Source organism: Cryptomeria japonica, chromosome 8, assembly GCF_030272615.1.
Source record: "Cryptomeria japonica chromosome 8, Sugi_1.0, whole genome shotgun sequence".
Taxonomy (NCBI): Eukaryota; Viridiplantae; Streptophyta; class Pinopsida; order Cupressales; family Cupressaceae; genus Cryptomeria; species Cryptomeria japonica.
Window position 1 is genome coordinate 388,790,159 of NC_081412.1, and position 19,882 is coordinate 388,810,040.

Sequence of the window (19,882 nt, forward strand, 5' to 3'; positions counted from 1 at the left end):
AAGATTAAAATTCAATCTTTAAAATTTAGATCCTACCTGATCTCGCGTTCCTGGCAAGATCTGCTGAAGAGTCCCAATCTCCAGCTACCAAAACCTTCCTTCTCCATCCCAAAGTCCCCAATTTCATCTCCAAAATTTCCTTCCAACCAAAATCTCTCCAAAAATGTCCCTCCTCCAATTTTCCCCAAATTTTGGGTTATATGGAAGAGTTGACCAAAATTTCTATTTTTGGAATTAAAAATTTTATTTACAAATAATTCTCAAAAAAAATTAATTCTTTTCTAACTATTTCAGAAAATTGACTTGCTTTCTAAATCCAAAAACGATTTCTTCCTTTAATTCAATTTAACCTTTCCAATTTAATAATCCAACAGAATACAATTAAATCTATTGCGATAAAATATAAAACTTTCTTTTCAACAGCATATATAAAATGCATTTAATATTCCAAAATCAGTCATTTAATCGAACTCACTCCCAATTAAAAACGAGCAATCCAATAACAACGAAAATCGTATAATGAAATCCCGATTAATTTAGTCCATTAATCTCTAATGCACAAACACATATTTAATCAAAATAATTACTAAGGACTAATTAATCAATTTAACCATACACACCAAGCATGCAAACCGAGAAGGCCAACCAAACGGATGACTCACAAACCCAAACAAAAAGGGATTACCGACGACGACTGGCGATGCTCACTGGAGCACGACTAAGGTCAACTAGGGTCTTACGACCACCTAATCCAACTCTAAGGATAAAAAGGGTACACTCAAACCTGTACATCCAGGTGAAGACGAACCTCGCACTCATGCGGCGTTGTACCTGAATTATCCTGCAACCAAGAGTCATACATGCATACATATATGAAATTTAATGAAAGCGTTAGCTCAATATTAATACCACGAAATAGGTACACTCAACAACTTGCATACAACTAGTGAGAAAACCACACCAATAGCTATGCGTTAAATCAAGCATCTGACTGTAACATCATATTAAGATAAACTAATCAAGATTAAACCAAGGTTAGAGATTGATTAGGGCAGGGGTACTACACTATCTCAAACCAATTTCAAATCTACACCTAACATTAAAATAAAATAATAATTTGAACCTTAGCCATAAACCATATTGAACCCTTATACTAAAATAAATTGAACCAAACTCAAACTTAACTCTAACGCTCAACAAAATTGAACTATAAACCTAATACTAAACCAAGATAAACCCTAACTAAAAAAATCATATTGAAACCTAACACTTAGAAACCAAGTTAATTCCCAACTATTATGCTAATTGAATCACATAAACCAAATGAAACCCTAATAGCCCTAATGCTAGACGTAAAATTGACGCTCATCTCAACACTAACATTATACAAAACAATAACACAATAATCAAGCATGGGAGAGGAGCGGCAAGGGGAGTGGAAAGCGAGAAATTCAAATTTCAAACATGGGGATGGCAATCTCTCTGCGGTTGGAGCTGGTAATCAGACAAGGCCCCGAGAATCTCAGGTTAATGAGGGGGACAAGGTGACAGTCAAATCGATGGAAGACAAAGATTCTAAAAATGGGGACCCACATGATAGAGGTAAAGAAAATAAATGGTCTACTCTTTTTGGAGTCAGACCTTTGGTGAAATCTAGTCTTCCGGAAGTTCAAAATATTTTTGATCCAGCGAAAGGGGTTTTTGCCATATCTGTTCCAGATAAGCTGGTCGATTTCATAGTGTCTGGATTAGCAATGACTCTAGTGGGATGGTTTGCTAGGTTCAGACCTAACATTGATGTAGTAAGGAACTTTATAAGGAGGAAATGGGTTCTCAAAGGTCAAGTGGATGTGGCAGCTTTGCCCAAGGGTTTTTTTTCCTTTGCCTTTAATAATGCAGAAGATATGAATAAAGCTCTATGTGAAGGACCGTGGATGTTCGGAAAGTCATCCTTGGCTTTACAGAAATGGGCACCTAACCTCCCCCTGGATGAATCCTTCTTTGTGTCGGCACCTGTGTGGACACGTCTCCCTGGCCTTCCTCTAGAGTTCTGGAATGAGGAGATCTTTAAAGGGATAGCAAGATCATTTGGTGAACTCCTTTCGATTGGCCCAATGACAATAGCTAAATCAAGGTTGGTTTTTGCTCATATTTGTTTTAATGTTAATCAAATGACGGATATGCCTCAATCTATTGAGATACTATCAAAACTGGGGAAATGAACCCAAGAGATTGAATACGAATCTCTCCTGTTTGTTTGTTTTCATTGTAAAAAGTCAGGCCATTGGGCAAAATCTTGCCCGCTCAAGAAGGGTAAGAGTGGTAAAATTGATAGTAACCTGAAGCGAAAATGGAAAATGAAAGGGAAGAATGATGTTCCACCCTCAGAGGTTGTCCGTGAGAAAGAAGCGACCAAGATGGAAAACAAGGAAAAGAAGGATGTGAATGCTAACAATAATAAATCAGCTTGTGTCCGTTCAAACAGTCAAAAAGAAAGTAACAAGGAGGAAGCATATGGGATAGAAGAAAAAGTTTAAAAACCTGAATCAGAGGATTTGATGGTTGGCCCTGTCATCTAGGGTAGAGTTGATGAGTTTTCCTATGATAATGCTTCTGCATCATCTAATAATAAAGAAAATGAGGAAGACTTTAATGAAGCGCAGGACTATAATATTTTGGAGACTGAGGCTTTGTTGTTATTAACCAATGGAAGTCCTCAACAGACTGTAAATATGATCCTGAAATCCCAATGTAACACGCCACCTAAAAGTTTGGATATGGTGGTTCTTGAAGGAAATCTTAGGATTTTCGGTATTAAAGAAGGCAAGTCAAATAAGGGAGGAACCAATGGAGGTATTTCAACCAGAAGCAAGAATAAGAAAATGGTAGATGTTGGAAGTCATAGCAAAAAGCAGGGGAGATCCTCTTTACAGAATCAGAGTGAACATGAAAGTTGGAAGAACTGTGCGGACGAAACACAGAGCTCCATTGAGTCAGCCTTATCCCTAGTTAAAGTATGAAGATAATTTCATGGAATATTATAGGGATGAATGCCCCCCATAAGCAAGATGTGTTGCGTAATATTGTAAGAGATCATAAACCAGATGTAGTCCTTATTCAGGAAACAAAGATGTGTAAGAATAAAGTGGAAAGTATTAGAATATTCAAGAGTAATGGGGTTATTGGAACAAGTTTGAAGGGTGCTTCTGGAGGTACAACTATCTTTTGGAATCAGAATACTATTTTAGGAAAGGAAATAGCTTCAAGTGTTAGCAGGACTTCTATCTTGCTTGAGCACATTAAGGATAACTCTGTTTGGGTTATCACTAATATCTATGTGCCTAATTCCAAAGCTGGTAGAATTAAATTTTGGAGGAGCATGGCTGAAGATAGATTAAGGTTTGTTGATAAAAGTTGGATGATTATGGGAGATTTCAATGCCTCTTTAAAAGAGGATGAAAAGAGGGGAGGCCTTCCTTTGCAGTTGGAGGGAAGACAAGATCTAATGGATTTTATTAATGATCAAGCTTTGATGGATGTGGATCTCCAAGGGATTAATTACACTTGGACCAATAGAAGAAATGGTTCCTGATCTTATTCAAGTCAGGCTGGATAGATCCTTGATTTGTCTCGATTGGATTTCTAAGTACAATTGTTCTTTAGCATCTAACTTTAAGATTGGGGCGGATCATTACCCTATTTCTTTCACTGCCAATTCTATTTCTGCAAAGCGTAATTTTCCTTTTAGATTTGAGAAAGCCTGGCTATCTCACCCTTCTTTGGAAGCTTGTGTGGATAAATGGTGGAATTCAGAGGTTGAGGGAATGACTTTATTTAGAGTGGCCAAAAAGCTAAATATCATCAAAGCCAAAGTTAAAATCTGGAACAAAGAGACCTTTAGAGATATCTTTAATATTAAAGCTCAAATTAAGATTGATATCAAAGAAGTTCAAGATAAAATTCAAGAGGAAGGGCTTTCTAAGGAATTGAGGAATGTTGAAAATGGGTTGTTGTCTAAATACCATGAAGTCATTTCTAATGAAGAAACTTTTTGGAGACAAAGATCAAGATCTTTGTATTTGAAGGAAGGTGATTAAAACACCCAGTTTTTTCACATGATGGCTCTAAAGCATAGGGCGGCCAATAGGATTTTAGGTTGTCCAGACAAAGAGGGATTTTGTTAGATGAAAAGGAAATAAGAAAGGAAGCTAAGGATTTCTTTAGCAATCTTCTGGGAGGTGAGGACATCCTAGATTTTGGAAATCAAAATCTACTTGCTCAAGCTATCCCTCCTATCTTAAATGAGGATGATAACAAAAATCTTTCTTAGATCCCTTCGAATCAAGAAATTAAGAAGGCTGTGTTTTCCTTTCTTGGAGATAAGTCCCCTGGCCTAGATGGATTCCCCATGTTCTTCTTCCAAAAATTTTGGCATATTGTGGAGATGGATATTTGTAATGGAGTTAAAGAATTCTTTGGCTCAAGGAGACTTCTAAAAGAACTCAATGCTACCTTTATTGTTCTTATTCCTAAGATACCTAGAGCTGATTCTCTCAATAAGTTCAGACCTATCAGTCTTTGTAATTCAGTTTATAAGATCATTTCTAAGGTTTTTACTTCTAGAATGCTGAATATTCTCCCCTGCATTATCTCAGCTCAGAAAAATAGTTTTGTTCCTGGTAGGCAGATTTTGGACTCTATCATTTCTGTTCATGAGAATATTCACTCTTTAAATGCTGCCAAAAAAAAGTGCTTTTTTTGAAGTTGCACATGTCTAAGGCATATGACAGAGTGAATTGGCAATTCCTTTTCAGAATTATGAAAGCTTTTGGGTTTGGTGAAAGGGTGATTCAGATTTGTTCTCAGCTGACTGGAACTTCTACTTTTGTCATTATTATTAATGGATCCCCTTCTAGTTTCTTCAAAAGTTCTAGAGGCCTAAGAAATGGGGATCCTATCTCTCCTATCTTGTTTACTATTCTGGCTGAAAGTCTGGGCAGATTTATTATGATAAATGTGGAAGATGGAAAACTTAAAGGACTAAAACCTTCCTCGTCCATCATAGCCTATACTCATGAACAGTTTGTTGATGATTCGATTACAATGGGAGAAGCTACCATAAGGGAGACGAGAAACATGAAGAGTGTTATGGATACCTATGAAGCTGCTTCTGGTCAAAAAATAAATTGGGATAAGAGCTCTATGTTCTTTATCAATACCCCTGTGGATAGACAAAGTAGGATCAAAAGAATCCTTGGATGTAAAATTGTTGAGTTTCCTTCCACTTATTTGGGTCTCCCCTTGTGCTTAAAGCCTTCAGAGAATTTCTGGATGAAGCTGGTTGATAGATTTAATTCCAAACAGGTCGGATGGAAAGGAGCCCTCCTTAGCCAAGTGGGTAAGGTGACGTTACTTAAAGCTACCCTTCAAAACTTGCCAATCTATGCCCTTAGCCTATTCAAAATCCCTTGAAAGTTTGCGGAGGCTATTGAAAGAATTCAAAAAAAATTCTTATGGTCGGGAGTGGAAGATAAAAATAGAATCCCCCTTATTGCGTGGAATAAGATTTGTACTCCTAAGGCTTTTGGGGGTTTCGGGTTAAGGAACATTTCAACTATGAATAATGCCTTGTTAGCTAAACAAATTTGGAGAATGAAAGGAGAGGAAAGGGAATGGAATTTGATTTGGAAAAAGAAATACCTTTATATGCCACCAACTAAGGAAGAATTTATGGAAAATTCTTTTTGTGTGGAAGGCTCTGCAATTTGGAATGTAGTTCAAACGGCTAAAGATTGGGCAACAGCTGGAAGAAAGTGGAAATTGGGGAATGGGAGAACTATTAGATTCTGGGAGGACAAATGGCTATTGGATAAACTGCTGGAGGAAATATCCATCCTTAAGGAATGGAAAGAGTGGTTCAAAATCAGGTATGGAGTCTTTGTTAGAGACTACTGGAGAAATGGGAAGTGGATTGAGTTCAGCTAACTTTGTCCACAATTAAAAAGTTTAGAGATCTTGCTTTCCTCTAAAATTTTCATGGACAATTGCAAGGACTATTTGATTTGGAGGGAAAATTCTGATGGGAAATATTCTGTGTCTTCAGCAATGTCAATACACAACAAAAAGCCAGAAGTGATCCCTTTGTGGGATAAAGTGTTGATAAAGAAGCTGATGCCTAAAATTAATATCTTTTTTTGGATTTTTCTCCAAAATAAGGTGTTAACTCTTGATAATCTTCATAAGCATGGATTTGTTTTTCCTAACAGGTGTTCTCTTTGCTACAGGGAGGAGGAGTCTGGTTGTCATATTCTTTACAAGTGTATTTCCAGTCAGGAAATGGAGAACATTATTTTTAGAAGATGGAAATTGAGTTGGGTTTTTCTGAATTCCCTAGAAGAATTTTGGCAGTAATGGTATTGCCCTAGTTCCAACTCTAAGAATGTTGAGCTCTGGAAATTTACCCTCCCTAATATCATATGGAGCATCTAGAAGGAGCGAAACAATAGGATTTTTAGGGATAAAAGTGTGAACCCTGAAGTGGTGGTGGATAAAATCTATAGAGGGATCTTTGAATGTATTTATGGAACTGATAATAGTCCAGTTGCTAAAGATGACTTTAATGAAAGTTGGAACCTATCCAATAACAGATATAAAAAGGATAAGGGTAGGGATGGATTAAGGCCAACTTTGATGGGGCTTCTAAGGGGAACCCAGGGAAAGCTGGATATGGGGGCATAGTCAAGAATTCTACTGGTAGTTGCCTTGTGGCAGTTGCTAGCCCTTTGGGTAATCAAACAAGTCATTATGTTGAAGCTTCAGTGGCTTTGAATGCTATAATTATAACAAAAAATCTCAATCATGATAATCTATGGCTAGAAGGAGATTCACCTAGCATAATTAAATGTCTTAAGGGAGAAATTAAGCCATCATGGACTATTGAAAATATGATTTTTAAAGCTAGAGAAATAATTTCAAGCTTTAAAAATATTATCATTAGTCATACATTTAGGGAAAAAAATTCTATAGCGGATGGGTGAGCGAATCTTGGTGTGATTTCCGAAGTTCAAAATATTTGGAAAGGGGAAGTGAATATTGATTTTAATATTAAAGAACTAATCAGAAAGGATAGATTTACGGGGAAAAATGGATGGTATGGTAATCATGAAGGAATTAATGAGTAATCTTCAAAGTTTTAGAAAGGTAATGATGACACGTCAGAAGACAGAGTCTTAATCAACAATATTAACCACCTGCATGATTTGCAGGTTTGCATTTTCAAAAAGTCGAATGTCATTTGGAAGAAAGCTCTGAAGTTGTAGAAGCAAAGAAATAGTAAATCGAATTCAAAAATGGGGGGGGGATCTAAGGAGAGAGAAACCTGATAATACTTCCAGATGGAAGGATATTCCTAAGGTGTGGACAAGGCTGGAGAAAGGATTCTTGACGTCCTTCATGGAAAAATTGATCAACTATGATAAAGGTAGAGTTAATCTAGTGGTCACTAAAGTTACAGAAAACTGGTCAAACGGCTCCTTCAAATTTCATGGGGTTAGGTTTAAGCTAGATGCGGAACTCATTTCAATAGTAATAGGTATGCCTCATTCTAGACTTAAATTCTTTAGAGACTTGAAAGTGTCGAATAACATTGTTAAACTTTTCCCACATAAAGAGAAAGAGAGGGGGAAACTAGGTAAAGCCATGGGGGGATATTATGATGCTTCTAATATCAAGAAAATTTGGGGCTGGGTGCTTAATGCAATCATGGAATACATTACTATGGAGGGCCATTTTTCTAGGGTCCACACATACCATTTTATTCTTTTAAATCATTTCAGACATGAGAAGAGGATTTCTTTGCCCTATTACCTTTTTAGGCAATCCAGGAAAATAAGAGATTATCAGTTTCACCGGGGAAAGGCAAGAGGAAGATGGAGGAAGGTGGGCCTAGCAAGGAGGAGTTATCACAGACCAAAAAGAGTAAAAAAGATACTGTGGAGAAAATTCAAGAGGATATGGGAAAACAAAAGGAAACGGAGGTGCATTCTAAGGATTTGGAAAAAGAGGGAAGTGAGATGGAGACCGATGAGTTTGATGGAGAGGAGAGATGGAAGGAAGAGGAAATGGGGGAAGAGGAAGGGGGAGCTGAGGATGTTTCTGATCAGGATAGCCCAACCCATAGTGTGAGCATAGTTAAAGTTAATAGCTAGCCTATGGAGGTATAGGACAAGCTCAATAATGAGGAAAGGGATTTGGAAACTGAGCAGGAGAAGGAAAAGGAGAATTCGAGCAGGGAGCAGGATAAATCTGGAGAGGGAATTATTTTGGATAAACTCAAAAATCAGTCTGAGGCTCGTATGGGATTTGACAGGTGGATATATGAGAGAATTAAGTATCTGGAAAAAATTGATAAGCAACAAGAGGAGAAGGGAAAGAATGTGGAAAGTAACCAGGAACAGTGGCAAAAGGGTATGGAGGAAAAAGTGGAGAAGATGGAAGCACAGATTAGCAATCTGGAGGAAGGAAAAAATGCAATGAAAAACCTTTTGGGTATGATTCTGGATATCCTTTCTGTAGCTAGGAATTCGGAAATCATCACACCGAAATCAAAATACTAATCTAGCTCAATCACAAAAGCTCAAATGCAATGATCTATCCTAAACACACTCAATAAAGACATGAAAATAAAGCATTCAAAACTAAGAATTATGCAAACCAAATGTGGATCTGAATGCTTCCTTCATGCGGCTCCATTGTTCTTCTTTCTTCTCCAAATAGCCTTTGTTTGTGGATCTCACCTTCAAGTGCATACACATGAGATGAAAGCAAATAGACAAGATTATGGTGCAAGAGTACTCGAAGTGTGATTGTTTTGACAAAGTGATTATTTCGACAAAGTCATTACCCTTGATTGAAGAAAAATCATCCAATTTATAGAAAAATTGGAGAAAAGATCAAATTAGCATGAAATGGATATTAGAAGCAATTGATTTCAAAATGGCAAAATTGAGTGAAAAGAAGAAGGTTATGACACCTTCTATGTCATGAATTATGACATATTGTCAATACAAAGGTTAGAAAACTAGAACCTTATGACATCTTGCTATGTCAAGAGTATGACGCATGAGAAATTCATGCTTCCACCGAAGCACAAAAATAGGGAGAACTAGAGACAAGTTAATTACGTGGAAATTAAAATTAGGAAATTAGAAAATAGGTGGAAATTAGGAATTGGAAAATTTAGAAAATTAGGAAATTAGAAAATTGATGAAAATTAGGAAATTAGGTAAATTAATTAATAATTTGTCATTTATTAATTAATTCACAAAAAGAGGAATAATTAGCCAATTAAATAAATATTTAATTGCGATGAGAAGACTTTTAGGATAAATAAATAAATTATTTAACCTAAAGGAAGAAATGACAAAAAAGGTTAAATGATTAAATCATGAAACCCTAAAAGATGAATTAGCAATGCAATGATGACAATTAGGTCGTGATGAAAGATAAATATCTCGATTTTGAATTTGAATTGATAAATGACCCATTTGATAAATGATTTGATTGATAAATGCGTCAATTGACGAGGAACAATGACTAATTGATCCAAATTGACATAAGAAAGACGACAACAATTGATGATAAATCGATCTCAAAATGACAAAATTGACAAGAAGACAAGGATCAATGACAAAATAGATTGCAAGACGACAAGATTGAAAATGACCACGATCGATGACAAATCGATTGCAAAATGACAAGATTGAACATAACAACGATCGATGACAAATCGATCGCAAAACGACAAGATTGAAAATGATAAGGATTGATGACAAATCGATCGCCAGATGATAAGATTGATAAGAGGACAAAAACCTAATTAGGATTGACGATGTCCAAAATGAAATCGAATTGACAATGTCAAAATATGACAAATGAGCATGCACATTGATGCGACAGGATAAGATCGACCAAAATCATGACTGAAGATTGTTGTCGACAAGACCAAATTCGAGAGTGAGATAAATGAAGAATGCAGAAGAAGGACTCGATGCTCGCAAATGATAAAGACCAAGTGCGTAACATAGGAGAAATGTTAATGCGACACAAAAATCCTAAAATAAGGCAATGCGCAAATGTAAAGTATGACTCCGCAAGCGTTGACCATTTTTAGACGTCTACATTTTGCCCCTCTTTGAGACAATGTGAGTTTAAGCGTTGTTTCAAAGAATGATAATGAAAATGCCCCAGACACTGATAATGGCATATGCATGCCCCCTCGAGGAATTGGCCGGAAACATCAAGGAAAGAGGCCAATTGATCGATAATAATGATAGGAAATGATAGGATCAAATAGACTGACAATCGGAGACCGGATGCATGAAGGACAAGCAATTGAAGGTACAAAAGACCGCGACTAGCATAAGATGGAGAGGGTGCACATCCATCTATGCACTGACAAAGATCTATAAATGAGACAAGGAGAAGGAAAATTGCTCATTTGCACTAGCCAAAGAGGAGAATTTGTTGCTCTGGAAAAGGACACTTGCAGAGAGATGGTGAACATTCTAATGGCAGATCACCTCGGAGAATGTGTATGCACTTACAGATAATTAGACGACGCAGGAGCAGCGGTATGTATCTCAAAAACCCATATTGTCAATTTGATGAATTTGACTTGCTTACGAGACATTGTGGGGCCCATAGGGGATGCAGAAACTGACTTCTGCGCTTGTGTGAGCGCATCCTACGCTAGTGTAGGGTCTTCTGCGCTTGTGTAGGGTACACAGGCGTAGTTTGTTGCTACACAGGTGCAGGACTTAGCACACAGGCGCAGTTGTGCTCTGGCAACCCTAATTTGGTCAAAAATGGCATGCGAATGATCCCGAAAAGGGGGATAAGAATAGGATAGGTCAGAATAGATAAAGAACACCCTGATTTGGCCATGAAAAAAGGAAATGCGGCCTGTAGGAGCAAAACCCTAAAATTGACAAAATGTGCCCCAATTGTGATGCAAAGTCGACAGTATCCATTGATCATGCGGGAGAACCGACCTGACTACTTCATGTTACGACATAGACTCAGGAGCACAGGCAGAGATACATTAGCAGGAATTGGGATATACTATATCACATTCATGCCCGAGATTAGGGCAGACACAGGACTACTCACCGCATTGGCAAAGCGATGGCATTCAGAGACTTCCTCTTTCCATCTGGCGATTGGAGAGGCGATGATGACACTAGAGGATGTATGGCATATCCTCTGCATTCCGATTCATGGGGAGATGATAGAGTATGACCTAGTGATAGGGAGAGATGCTTTGTGTAGATTATTTGAGTGCGACACAGATGATCTAGATATCATCGAGAGGGAGATCGACTGGGAGAGTATGGCATCAGAGTACGATCGACGATATGTGGTGATAGCAGTGGTGATAGCATGCTTATTAGCAGGGGATAGACGAGGACATGGATTCCCTATTGGATGGGGAAGAGTGCTAGAGTAGATGGCGACAGAGGGGACAGTGTACGCATGGGGAGCATGTGTACTGGCTATGCTGTATTTTTAGTTGCATCAGATCGCATATCAGGGAGTACAGACATTGAGCTGTGGAGTCACACTGTTACAGGTATGGGCATTTGAGCACATAGCCATATGTCGATCGATTACAGAGAGACAGGAAGTACCACATCGACCATATGTGTATTGCTATGGAGGAGCACTGAGACAGGGTCCTTTTGGATACATATTATATTGGCGACACGAGCTAGACAAACTGAGAGAGTTCACATGGAGGCCATATCTTGATTGCCCTGGATGGTCAGATGATAGTGATGAGCTACCATATTGTAGACAGGAGAGGTACTTGATTGGGCAACCAGTGAATCACCAAAGAGTGATTGAGTTGTATCTGCCAGAGAGAGTCAGACAAAAGTTTGGAGAGAGGCAGGATGTACCGAGGAGGACTACACACTTTGCCCGATCTCATAGAGAGACGAGTCAGTGGGGGAGTATGATTCAGCCACACATAGTATATACAAACTTCTCACAGCTACAGCAGAGACAGTGGGATTGGAGATTAGATGTGGTGGACATTGGGATGACAGAGGAGTATGAGAGATGGTTTACACAACTACGGCCAGTGCCATTGACAGATCTGGATATTCTAGTACCTAGGCGACAGGAGGACTTCCCACTCACTGAAGAGGAGGAGGGAGATGATGAGGACAAGGAGGATGAGGACAGTGATAAGGATGAGGGGGATGATGAGGACAGAGACGAGGAGGGGGATGATGAGGATGGAGATGAGGATGGGGATGACAAGTAGGAGGCATTGCAGGATATACCCATAGAGCCAGAAACAACTAGGACAGAGGAGATGGAGATGTGCAAGGCTACCATAGCGAGTCAGCAGGATCACATTGTGACTTTAGAGAGAGAGCATGAGTAGTTCAGAGTGGAGATAGCCAGACTCACAGTGGCTCGAGACACAGCAATAGCTCAGGCACAGCGAGAGGAACAAAGAGTCACTGAGTACATTGGGTCGATTCGGGATGCCAGTGCACGCAAGATGGCATAGATGTTGGTAGAGACCGGAGAGGAGATACGCCATTGGAGGACACTATATGAGAGTGCAGTCCCACCAGAGCAGAGAGCAGCATCATATCAGGCATGATCGAGGACAGAGAGTAGGGCATGCTCTCGGAGGTCATTGAGCAGCATGGGGGTGAGTGGACCTATGAGACCACCACAGCCAGGACCAGGAGGGACATCATCCACGAGGCATGGCAGGGATGAGGAGGACAGAGGGAACACCCAGTGACAGAGGCACATGCTCCGTATGACAGACAGTGGACATTATGTAGTTTGACATTTTGTAGTCAGCCTGCGGGCCATACTTAGGACAGATAGTCCAATTTTGTACTCCGATATTAGTGTGATATACGATATGATATGCATCGATATGATGGGATGCAATGTGTTATGACTTATGTTATTTTCCATGTATGGATGACTTATGCACTGTTTATTGTGGAACATGTATGGATGTATTTTTATGTGTTTTTGATGCATTGATAATATGAAATGGATAAAATGTGTGATGTAATGCAAATGCACTAACCAAGTGGATGCAGGATGCAGCTTATGTTTTTGAAGAAATCGGAGCACTAGACCGAACTAACTATCCGAACTGATGGAAGAAATGTTAGTAAGAAGAAATGAGACAAAGAATAGTTAGAGATGAAGAAAAACTTTCTTTCAGTAATGCACTTTGTAGGTGAGAACCTTTATTTTAATGTAGCAAAATGGATGCGTAGCATCATGGCATTGAAGGCCAGAGCTGAAATGCAACCCTTTTTGCAAAAGACAGACACATCACAGACAAACAACAATCACAACAAAAAAAAAGAAAAAGAAAAGGACCATGAACCATCCCAGTCACTCTAAATCACTTAGTGACATCATCGAGCAACATAGGAACATGACCGAAGCCAAAGATAAATCAATAAAAAGATAAGATGCACAAATTCCAACAAATCAAACAAACATCTTGATCTTCATTATCAAAAGTTGAAAGTGTTGATAGGATGATCATGCTGTCTGGTTTTCAGGGAATGTGGTACCCCGTCTAAGACAGGACACAGTCTGGTTTTGAGTATACCACACCCTGTATAAGACCCATGATAGTAGTGACAAGGACAAATTATTTTGATGCTGATTGATATGACAATTTTGATCAGTTTGAATGTCTGGTTTGATTGAAAAAGGTCATATGTTTAAGCGTGATTTGCATTAAAGCGCAGCGTTGTGATGAATTGTTGTTGGATGCATACTCAGTGATCTGTCTATGCACAGAGGGATTATTGTTTTTGTTTTGCTTTTCGATTTGTTACAATTTTTTTGTGTTCATTTTTTTTTTTTTTTTTCAGGACTTTATTTGACTTTTTAGGAATTTTCTCAGGACATTTTTCAATTTTTTTGGATTATTTCAGGACATTATTTGATTTTTTATGATTTTTCTTAGGACATTTTTCAATTTTTTTTTTTTTTTGCCCCCAGTGTCTAGCAAGGCAAGGAATATGATAGGTGAATAAATAGGCTTGCTGAAATGATGGTGGATAGAGGGAAGACAAAGGCCTTTTTACCATGGAGACAATATAGATGCAATTTTCAAGGGCTATTGCATGATGAGACAAGAGACTGGATATGACAATGTAAATCAGTGACATGGCATGAGGGACATGTCAAGAGGCTTTTGAAACTATGTTTTAAATTTTTGCGTCCTTATGTCAGATCAAGATCAAGGAATGAAAAAGAGTGTATGGATAGTGATAAGATATGGATAGGATAAGCAAGACCAAGAATGGATAAAGGACATGGACTGAAGGTCAGGATTGGCTAAGGGATAGTGGCAGAAAGTTGCAATAAGATAGGGAATATGGATGAAAGGTTATAATAAGCAAATGGATAAAGACCAAAAGCTATGATGGACTAAAAGCTACAAACAAGATGCATGATGCTCATGAAGATCCTCAGCCTTATCAAGATCAAAGGTGGAAAGAGGAAATGGACATGAGGGACAATAGGATATGAAGGGTAATGACAGGGGTTCGATAGGATAACGAAGGGCAATAGGATATGAAGGAGGAAACCTGCCCCCAAGTGTGGTGTGCAAGAAGTTCATAGATTACGCATGACGCCTGTTTGCCAGGTTTTCATCACAGTACTTGCCCAAGGCACCTGTTTGCCAGGTTTTCACTAGTGGACGAATTATTTTTGCTTTACTTATTTCCTTTTGTCTTTTTTTTTTCACTTTTTTTTTTTGACTTTTTCAATAGAAGATGGACACATGATAGGGGATGGAAGAAGGACTCAAGTGTCTTTTTTTTTGGATAGTAGCCTTGAAAAAAAATGGACCATGACCTTTAAAATTATGCTCAAAGACGTTGGTAGGATAAGGACATGGAAAAAGAGATGAAACTAAGGCAAGGATTTATGCAAAGGATTGGACCAAAGGGATCGAAGGATGGAAAATATGAATTGGATAATGGATAGGGTATTGGAAGAATTGTGCTTGAGTGGATAGAAATGTTGGCAAGATTGACATTGGCACACACCTTGAGGGGTGATGGACTGATGGAGGAAAAATGTATTTTGGATACTAAGATTTTGATGAAGGAAAGGATAGTGATTTTGGGACATAAGGGCCCAAAATGGATGAAGAAGGTGATGGAGGAATAGATTTGAGAGGTTTGGATGGAGGAATAGCAACTTTGGATTCCAAGTTGGATGTTTCTTTAGGCTTTTGCGCTTCAAGGAGCCGCTTAGGGATCCACATGGTTTTTGATTTTTCATGCTTTTGTGGTTCCTTGGAGTGCTTTGCTTGCACAAGGGATTTAGGAACCCATATAGATTTGGTCTTTTGCTTTTGAGCAATGGGCCTTTGTAACCTTTTGGATTTTTCTTTTTCTTTAGAGATCATATTTTACTTTCTTTTGACATGTCGATTATATTGGACATGTTGATCCTTGAATACATGTGGATTGCTAGACTTATGAATTTTATACTTGGCATCCAAATTGCTTGGAGGAGGAAAGGAATGCATGGATGGATATGAATGAAATGGACTTCTTTTGGATTGATGAAATTTACTCAAGGATGTGTGCCTTTGCTGACCTCGCATAGAGGACAAAGGGATATAAGGACCTAAGATGGATGGAAAGTATGATGGGGAAGGTGTGTGTTTTGATTATGACGGAGGGATACCAATGTCTTGAGAGTGAGTTGTGTAGACATGACCCTTAACATTTTCTTTAACATGAAGGGATTCTTTCTCATGAATGTCTACTCCTTTGCCTTTATGAATATTTTGACTTGTAGGATACTCTTTTCTTTGGGAAGAAGATGCGAGTCCATTATGAGGTGGATATGATATGAGAGAAATAATGAGATCTTGAAGTGGATCGGATTGCACCAAAGTGGAAGAACCCATTATGCATGTCGAGGGTTCATGAACATCTTGCACTGACACTTTAGAATCATGAGGGAGATTAGGATCATGAGGGGGACTAGGATTGTGTAGTGGACATGGTTCAATGATAGGCTCTTCAAGAGATGGAATGGGAGAAATAATGGGATCATCAAAAGAAATGCGATCTTGGAGTGTGTATGGAGGATTAAGACAAGGAGATGGAGGAACAAAAGGATCTTGTGGAGGATTTAAAGGAATAATTTGATCTTGACAAGGAGGAAGATCATTGGAATCCTCTTTAAAGGTTCTTTGCTCTTGACTTTTAATGGGATCATCCGAAAAGATGGAAGGGATATCTTGATCTTTCCTAGGAAGTGGAATGCCAATGGGATTTGAAAGGACATTTTTTTCATGAAATGGAATGGGATCGTTTGGGATTGGATGGACTGGGATATCTTGATCCTGCTTAGGAAGTGGAATGTCAATGGGATTTGAAAGGATATTGTGTTCTTGGATAGAATGGACAGGAATAATGGAATCATCATGGGTGTCTAGGAACATGGGGTCCTGGTCAACAATTGGATGGGATGATAAGGTTTTAGGATCTTGATCTTGATTTTCTTTAGGACTCATTTCTTCATGCTCTAAATTATCCTCATAACATTAGGTCACATTTGCATACCCTAGGTTTCTTCATTAAGCTTAGGTCATTATCATATCATATTAGGGTCAGTTGCATAGTAATTGTCCCTTTGCATATAGTGTCAAAACTAGGTTTTGTCATACTTGAGTAATGCAAATCTTTGATAAACCCTAAGTTATTGTTAGGAAGTATTGACCTTATCAAACTTTTGTCTTTTTGTCATCAATGTCATTTGGTCAAACCTAGCTTAGTATCCAATCATATAGGGGAGACATTGTCAATTTGTCCTATTGTCACTTGGTCCTTTTGTCCTTTGAGGTCTAGACATCATTTCAATTTCCTAAGGGTCTCATTTTTAGAATTGCATTCCTAAAAGTTTGTCAAAATCTTAAAAAACAACCAAAAACATAGGTTGCATTCTTGCCATAGATTGCATTTTCATCTATTTAGGTTGCATTTAGTTGCATATCATACATCATCCTTGAAAAATTCCAAAAAAAAAAAAAATTTGCATTGCATAGTGACATGTCTATTAAAATACGTCGGGTTCACCAATTAATGTAGCTAGGAATTCGGAAATCATCACACACAAATCAAAATACTAATCTAGCTCAATCACAAAAGCTCAAATGCAATGATCTATCCTAAACACACTCAATAAAGACATGAAAATAAAGCATTCAAAACTAAGAATTATGCAAACCAAATGTGGATCTGAATGCTTCCTTCATGCGGCTCCATTGTTCTTCTTTCTTCTCCAAATAGCCTTTGTTTGTGGATCTCACCTTCAAGTGCATACACATGAGATGAAAGCAAATAGAAAAGATTATGGCGCAAGAGTACCCGAAGTGTGATTGTTTTGACAAAGTGATTTTTTTGACAAAGTCATTACCCTTGATTGAAGAAAAATCATCCAATTTATAGAAAAATTGGAGAAAAGATCAAATTAGCATGAAATGGATATTAGAAGCAATTGATTTCAAAATGGCAAAATTGAGTGAAAAGAAGAAGGTTATGACACCTTCTATGTCATGAATTATGACATATTGCCAATACAAAGGTTAGAAAACTAGAACCTTATGACATCTTGCTATGTCAAGAGTATGACGCATGAGAAATTCATGCTTCCACCGAAGCACAAAAATAGGGAGAACTAGAGACAAGTTAATTACGTGGAAATTAAAATTAGGAAATTAGAAAATAGGTGGAAATTAGGAATTGGAAAATTTAGAAAATTAGGAAATTAGAAAATTGATGAAAATTAGGAAATTAGGTAAATTAATTAATAATTTGTCATTTATTAATTAATTCACAAAAAGAGGAATAATTAGCCAATTAAATAAATATTTAATTGCGATGAGAAGACTTTTAGGATAAATAAATAAATTATTTAACCTAAAGGAAGAAATGACAAAAAAGGTTAAATGATTAAATCATGAAACCCTAAAAGATGAATTAGCAATGCAATGATGACAATTAGGTCGTGATGAAAGATAAATATCTCGATTTTGAATTTGAATTGATAAATGACCCATTTGATAAATGATTTGATTGATAAATGTGTCAATTGACGAGGAACAATGACTAATTGATCCAAATTGACATAAGAAAGACGACAACAATTGATGATAAATCGATCTCAAAATGACAAAATTGACAAGAAGACAAGGATCAATGACAAAATAGATTGCAAGACGACAAGATTGAAAATGACCACGATCGATGACAAATCGATTGCAAAATGACAAGATTGAACATAACAACGATCGATGACAAATCGATCGCAAAACGACAAGATTGAAAATGATAAGGATTGATGACAAATCGATCGCCAGATGATAAGATTGATAAGAGGACAAAAACCTAATTAGGATTGATGATGTCCAAAATGAAATCGAATTGACAATGTCAAAATATGACAAATGAGCACGCACATTGATGCGACAGGATAAGATCGACCAAAATCATGACTGAAGATTGTTGTCGACAAGACCAATTCGAGAGTGAGATAAATGAAGAATGCAGAAGAAGGACTCAATGCTTGCAAATGATAAAGACCAAGTGCGTAACATAGGAGAAATGTTAATGCGACGCAAAAATCCTAAAATAAGGCAATGCGCAAATGTAAAGTATGACTCCGCAAGCGTTGACCATTTTTAGACATCTACACTTTCCTCTATGACTATGAATTTAGAGGAAATTGCCAAGTTTATTGAAGGTTCCAGCACTTCCAAACCTGTTGTGGATCTCAACATCGATGAGGATGCTACTGAGGCAGGAACAGTGGAAAGTGCTCCTAGTGGTGTAGCAAAAGAACCAGGGCGAGCATGAAAAAAGCAGCTTTGGCCTCTTCTAAGGATATCCCTAAGCTAAGGGATGATATTAAAGACTTGCAAGGGATTAGAAAAAATTTAGCTAATGCCCTTAAAAACATTAAGTAATATGTCTTTTGCTTTCTTTATGTTTTAGCTGGATGTTGTTAGTTTTGCTGGTTTTGTTGGGCTTTTTTGTTGGATATTGCCCAGAACTTTGTTGGTTTTTTGCAGTATGTTTTTTCTTGCTTCTTAATGCTTTTATCTATTAAGTATTTTTTGTAATAGGGTTTTGGGATCCCTTCAAAACCTGTTTTTCCCGTAATCAAAAACATTATACAAAATTCAATCTAAATATAAGTATTTATAAAGTACACCAAAATAAACACAAACAAAACAAAATTGAATTGTAACCCATGCCATTAAAATATTATTACATTATAAACCTAAACCCTAAAACTAAATAAAAAATGACAACCCTTAAATATTTAAAATATCTCAATTATAAACAATTCATTCTTCTTCTTTTTTGGTAAAAGTGGATTTACCACTAAATTTAATTAATATTTAAATTTTTACATGGTGTCTGGTTCAACGAGCACTGGAAGGAAAGAGCCAGTAAGAAAACCTTCTAGTATTGCTCCAAAAAACTTCAGGCCTACCTACCCATTACAAGAAGCCTCAAGGGCATATTCAAAAAATGGTTAGACAATTCAAATAACTGGAAGATAACTGAGAGGGGGGGGGGGTGAATCAGTTGTCTTAGATTATAAGAACCATTAGCAATTTAAACTTTAATACCAGAATAGCAGATAAACCAATTAAGCATAAACAATAATCACAGAGAAAAATCCATCCACATAACACCAAGATTTATACATGGAAAACTTGGTAAAGGGGAAAACCATGGTGGGAAGCCTACCCATAGTCAGATAATACTTATGTAGTAAGTAT

At 37.5% G+C, this 19,882-nt stretch overlaps 1 protein-coding gene across 1 annotated transcript; it reads left to right on the forward strand.

Annotated features, from left to right (window-relative positions):
- The first annotated feature begins 1,412 nt into the window (after positions 1-1,412).
- LOC131857675 (uncharacterized) lies at positions 1,413-18,947 on the forward strand. The gene is made up of 8 exons (XM_059210376.1): positions 1,413-1,602; positions 2,281-2,471; positions 2,580-2,811; positions 3,045-3,399; positions 3,749-3,815; positions 7,875-8,180; positions 8,223-8,570; positions 18,777-18,947. The coding sequence occupies exons 1-8, from the start codon at positions 1,413-1,415 to the stop codon at positions 18,945-18,947; spliced, it is 1,860 nt and encodes a 619-aa protein (XP_059066359.1).
- Positions 18,948-19,882: the final 935 nt, after the last annotated feature.